The sequence below is a fragment of the Octopus bimaculoides genome, chromosome 30 (genome assembly GCF_001194135.2).
Source record: "Octopus bimaculoides isolate UCB-OBI-ISO-001 chromosome 30, ASM119413v2, whole genome shotgun sequence".
NCBI classification, from domain to species: domain Eukaryota; kingdom Metazoa; phylum Mollusca; class Cephalopoda; order Octopoda; family Octopodidae; genus Octopus; species Octopus bimaculoides.
This window is the reverse complement of record NC_069010.1, coordinates 1,711,363-1,717,830: the sequence shown is the minus strand read 5'-3', so window position 1 is coordinate 1,717,830 and position 6,468 is coordinate 1,711,363. Positions and strand designations below refer to the sequence as shown.

The following is a 6,468-nucleotide window of genomic DNA, read 5'->3' as shown; positions in this document are numbered from 1 at the left end:
CTCTCACACCTACCCTACAATGTCATTCTAAAAATAAACAATCACATCTTTGAAATCTCAAAGCTATGAGATAATGCATGATTCATTCAAAACAAGACCAGATCCAGCCTCTCACACCTACCCTACAATGTCATTCTAAAAATAAACACTCACATCATTGAAATCTCGAAGCTATGAGATAACGCAGGATTAATGTGGATAAATAAGCTTTACATTTGATGGAGAATCTGAATGCAAAGGGATGAAACCAGCCATATGCAGCCCAAATATTGTCTTAGGTTCAAACGGACTAAAATCCAGCCTCTCACACCTACCCTACAATGCCTTACTAAAACTAATCACATCATCGATACCTTCAAAATTCAACACAATGCATGATTCATTCAAAACAGTGTGAAGAAGCATTACATTTGACAGAGTAATCTGTTTGCATTTAATCTGGCCATATCCAGCCTCTCACACCTACCTTACAATGTCATTCTAAGAGTAATCTTGAAGTGACAAGCTATTCTTTTATTCTTTTACTTGCTTCAGTCAACTGACTGTGGCCATGCTGGAACACCACCTTGGAGGGCTTTAGTAAAAAAAAACCCAGCCCCAGGAGTTATTTCTTAAGCCTGGTATGGTGATGTAAACACACCGACATTGATTGTTAAATGGTGACAGGGCGACAAACACACATACACAGATCTATACATATATGTGTGTGTGTGTGTGTGTGTGAGATCGGCTTCTTTCAGTTTCCATCTACCAAATCCAAGGCTTTGGTCAGCCCGAAAAACTATAGTAGAAGACACTTGCCCAAGGTATCATGCAGTGGAATTGAACCCGGGACCATGTGGTTGGTAAGCAAGCTTCTTACCACGCAGACATGCTTCACTTAATGCTTAATTAATTCCAAACAATGTGAATACATAATACCATTTGACAGATTAATCTGAATGCGAAAGAGTTAAAACAAAAAAGGGATTAAAAAAATGCAGACATGTCATCACCTACCTTGTGTATAGTCACTCTGTAGACATTGGTGTCATCAACAAACCAAATTATTTGGTTGGAGAAAAGCTCACCATAGTTTTGGGAGCTGAGGTAGGGCTCAGTAGGTTCAGAGGAATATAGCTGCAAACCTTTACGGATGCGCTCCCGCAACACATACAGGGCAGGGTTAGCCTTCATGATTTTGGCCATCGCCTGTTGAATGAGGGGTTTGCAGCCGGGGAACCAGTTACCATAGGCACTGTGGAGATTATAGGCAAGGTCTATGGCGATGAGCACACCGGTGGGACTGGGGTAAATGCTCATGTTGTCAGTGGTGTAGTCCAAAAACTTAGCCCGAGCATACCTCTCAATGTCGTGCGAGTCGTAGTCACCCCATCGGAGTTGGACATCAATCCAGTACTTTTGGGTGTTGGCATTGTCCATCACGTCCTTGGAATCAGCGAGCAGTGATGGCCGCGAGACATTCCATTTGTAGGTGGCAAACAGCAGGATATCGGCACAGGAGCTGTTCATTTTGTACGACTTGCGGGGGTGAATGGTTTCTTTCTGGACCGTCTCAATTTCGAGAGCGTCCAGTTCCTGGTCAAACACTTGGCACAGATCCATCACGACGCTCTCGTGGATCTTCTGCCATAAATGGGCACGGAAAATCTGGATCAAGGAAATTTTCAGGGTTGGGATTTTGCCGTGCATGAAAATACCAGTCAAATCAAGTTGGACTTGGAAACCAACATAGACATTGGCTCTGTTGATTGTTGGTGACCACCACAGGGTGAAGCGCCGGTTAGGGATCTGGTTCAAACCAGATCGCTGGGCATTGGTCAGTTTCTTGTATTTCATTGATTCTTCGAATCCGCTGGCCTTTTCCCAGAAAAGACCTTCCCAAGTGGGGAAGTATGTTCCTTTGAATAGAGTGTGTTCCAAGATGCCCTCAACACCACCCAGTGCTTGGATCATGTCTGTTCGGTAGTTGTTCAGGTTCCACAATTTCCCATCATGCCTCTGATGGGTCCACCAGAATGGGTTCTGTTTTAATACCTGAAATTACAACGACAACAACAGCAATCAGTAATGTATATAACAACAACTATCAGATATACATATTATACATATATATATCTATATCTATATATATTACGGAGATGTACTTGCATAGCAAGTGACCTGATCTGAGATCATGTGCTGGAACGAAAACAATTGCAGCGTGGAAGGTGTTTATAAGCCATTTAAAATAACACACAAAAGCCGTCAGATTCACTTCAACATTTAAATTTAATTTGTCCAAATATTTTTGTCGCTTTGAGACAATTTTGTCAGTGAACAGGTTGCGGTCTCAAAGCGACGAAAATATTTTGACAAATTAAATTTAAATGTTGAAGTGAATCTGACGGCTTTTGTGTGTTATTTTAAATGGCTTATAAACACCTTCCATGCTGCAATTATATATATGCAAAATGAAAGACAGAAGATGGAATATAACAAGCATATAACATATAACAAGCAAACACTGCTACTCCAGTACAAACAACTACAACACAGGGACGTGCCATCTAGGTAGGCAAGGTAGGCAGTGCCTACCTTGAATAAAATAGATCGATAGCAACATTTTCCTTTCATGGTAAAATATGCACCTAATTCAATAAAATTATGAAGGTTACTCTCATTACTATGCATAAGATGCAAAATATTTTATTTTTCTTATAGATTAGGTAGGCGTAATTCGTCCCTGCCTTTCAATCTCAGTATTAAAGCTACGCATAGTACTGCTGTGGTACATGTGCTGCGTACATTCCTACAACAATGTTTTCTGTATGTGCTACAAAGGCAGAAGTAATTCTGCCTTCAACTCGGTCACATATCTGTGTTTCGCTTATGTTTTTGTGTGTTTTATTACATAAAAGTTACCAACTGCCTACCCTGAGTAATTACTGACAGCACGTACCTGCTACTACCACTGACTATACACAACAGCTGCAATTATCTGATATATATACAACAAACATAGAGCTATACAAGGGGTTGCTAAAAAGTTCCTGGCTTTAAGGGTATTGCGAAAGACCTGGTTGGAGACTCAACCTTGTGAGTTCTTTTAAAGGGCTTAGAAAAACTGAAGAACCAATGTAATAAGGGGAATATGTTGAATAAAGTCATAATCAACTGATCCTCCTGTATTTGCTTTTAGCCAAAGTCAGGAACTTTTCAGCACTCCCTTGTGTGTATGTATATATATGTGTGTGTGTGTGTGTGTATATATATATATATATATACATATATATGTGTGTATGTGTGTGTGTGTGTATCATCATCATCGTTTAACATCTGCTTTCCATGCTAGCATGCAAACAACTTATACCCCACCGACCCCTGAACTTGGCCTCATACCAAACTTGAACCCAATATAAACCATTTTGATATCAACCCCGCCGAAACTGCCTCTGGCTCTGTAGTGTAAACGTGTTGTTTTCATAAGATTTGAATTAAAATCTTCCAACAAACCTTAGTCACAATTTATGCTCCTAACACTAGCTGAATGATAACTAAGTTATTTTACTAAATTCTTTGTTATATTTAAAATTAAGTGAAAGACACACAGAGCATCTCAGCAGAAATATGGTAATAAAAGGGTTAAAGTCACCATGATATTTTTAACCCTTTTTATACCAACCCGGCTGAAACCGGCTCTGGCTCTGTAGTACAAATGTCTTGTTTTCATAAGATTTGAATTAAAATCTTCCACCAAAACTTAGTCCCAATTTATGTTCCTAACACAAGCGTAATGATAACTAAGTTATTTTACTAAATTCTTTTTTATATTTAATCTAAAATTAATTGAAAGAAACAGAGATTCTCAAAAGAAATACGGTAACGAAAGGGTTAACAAAGCCTGTGGATTGCCATTATAACTGAACAAAAAACAAACAAACATATATGTATGTATGAATATAAGTAGGTAGATAGGTATAAGCACATTGCTCCGTAGAGGTTACCTAAACCCAGAATTTACCTGATACTGTTTGAACTCCGTCCTGACACGCCAGCCCTTGTCATAGGCCAGGGTGTGTCGATCTTTCTGGAACAGGGTGTTGATACGAGGTATACCACGATCCCAACTGTCTTCCAAATCTTCCAGGGTCAGTCTCCTGCACAGCACAGAAGTAGAGTAGAAATATATGCATATATATATTCACAAAACACACACATACATATATACATACACACACACACTCACACATGCACACTAACACAGGCATACTTCAACTTGTGTCGTTTTCAAGTCATGGCTTTGTCAGTTTAATCAAGTTTCTTTTAAAGAAATCCATCATCACCATCATCAAGGTTTAATATCCGCTTTCCATGCTGGTATGGGTTGGACAATTTGATGGAAAACTGCTAAGCCAGGAGATCTGCACCATGTTCCGATCTGAATTTGGCAAGGTGAATGCCCTTTCTAATGCCAACCACTCCAAGAATGTAGTGTTTTTTACGTGCCACTGGCATGGGTGTCATTGACCTGACACCAGCATCAGTCACGACTACAGTCTCACTTGGCTTGACAGGTCTACACAAGCATGGTATATCGCACAAGGTCTTGGTCACGTGCCACTGCCTCCGTGAGGTCCAATGCCCAAATGGTGCTTTCTACATGCCACTGGCATGGATGCCAATCAGACAGCACTGGCATTGGCCAAATTAATGGATAAAAAAATAATCCTCACCTTCAGTCAATTTATCCAACTTTACATTGGTCTCTCTTGTTCACATATTTAAAAGCATGAAAATTAAAAACACACCTAAAAACCAACTTTGATGAGGAAGATCAAAACAGTGAGCTGGCGGAAACATTAGCACACCGGGCAAAACACTTAGCAGCATTTTGTCTGTCTTTATGCTCTGAGTTCAAATCCCGCTGAGGTCAACTTTGCCTGTAATCCTTTCCAGGTCAATAAAATAAGTACCAGTCGGTGTAATCAACTTAACCCCTGCCCCCACAGAAATTGCTGGCCTTCTACCAAATTTCAAATGCACAATTATTATTATTATCATCATCATTATTATTATTATTATTATTATTATTATTAAGGCGAGCTGGCAGAATCGTTAACACACTGGACAAAATGCTAAGTGGCATTTTGCCCATTTTTATGTTCTGAGTTCAAATTCCACTGAGGTCGATTTTGCCTTTCATCCATCTGAGGTTGATGAAATAAGTACCAGTTGAGCATTGGGGTCAATGTAATTGACTAGTCCCCCTCCCACAAGAATTAAAGGCCTTGTGCTTATAGTAGAAAGGATTATTATTATTAAGACAGTGAGCTGGCAGAATTGTTAGGATGTTGGGCAAAATGCCTAGTGCATTTACTCTTCCTGTAGATTCTGAGTTTAAATTCTGCCGAGGTTGACTTGTGCCAAAATTTGAATGCATTATTATTATTATTATGGTGGCGAGCAGGAAGAATTGGGCGAAATACTTAGCGGTATTTCATCTGCCGCTACGTTCTGAGTTTGCCTTTCATCCTTTCAAGACTGATTAAATAAGTACCAGTTACATACTGGGTTCCAGGTAATCAACTTAATCCTCTCCCCTGAACTGCCTTTGTGGCAACAATTTGAAATCATTATTATTATAATTATTATTATTATCATCATTAGGGTGGAAAGCTGACAGAATCGTTAGCACACAGAGCAAAATGCTTAATGGCATTTCGTCTGTCCTTACATTCTGAGTTCAAATTCTGCCACGGTCGGCTTTGCCTGTAATCCTATTTGGGTCAATAAAATATGTACTCAAACTGCGAGTTGATGTAAATGACTTAACCCTACCCCTAAAATTGCTGGCTTTATGCCCAAATTTGAATGCATATTATTATTGTTGTTGTTGTTACTAAGGTAGCATGCTGGACAAAATGCTTAGCGGTGTTTCATCTGTCATTACGTTCTGAGTTCAAATTCCGCCGAGGTCGACTTTATCTTTAATCCTTTCAGAGTCAATAAATTAAGTACCAGTAGAACACGTCGCCTTCCTGGCATGTGAAAAGACATTCGAGCGAGTTCATTGCCAGTACCGCTGAACTGGCTCCTGTGCAGGTGGCACATAGAATACACCATTTCGAGGGTGGCCGTTGCCAGTACTGCCTGACTGGCCTTCGTGCCGGTGGCATGTAAAAGCACCCACTACACTCTCGGAGTGGTTGGCGTTAGGAAGGGCATCCAGCTGTAGAAACTCTGCCAAATCAGACTGGAGCCTGGTGTTGCCATCCGGTTTCACCAGTCCTCAGTCAAATCGTCCAACCCATGCTAGCATGGAAAGCGGACGTTAAACGATGATGATGATGATGATGATGTTGATAAATAAAAAAGTTACAGGTGTTTAATGAGACTAGTCTAAATTCATGATTATTTTAGAATCTAACTGAAACTCATGAGGGGTGTATTTTGGTCAGAAATATAGTAACGAAAGGGTTAAAAAAT

The 6,468-nt window shown here is 39.9% G+C and overlaps 1 protein-coding gene across 1 annotated transcript in view; it reads right to left on the bottom strand.

Annotated features, from left to right (window-relative positions):
- LOC106883575 (pre-mRNA-processing-splicing factor 8) overlaps nucleotides 1–6,468 on the bottom strand; it is an 86,626-nt gene that overhangs the window by 19,247 nt on the left and 60,911 nt on the right. The window contains exons 26-27 of the mRNA XM_052978062.1: nucleotides 4,004–4,139; nucleotides 1,000–2,037 (exon numbers count right to left, since the gene is read on the bottom strand). Of these exons, the coding sequence (XP_052834022.1) occupies nucleotides 1,000–2,037; nucleotides 4,004–4,139 (1,174 nt within the window). The remainder of the gene's footprint in view (nucleotides 1–999; nucleotides 2,038–4,003; nucleotides 4,140–6,468) is intronic.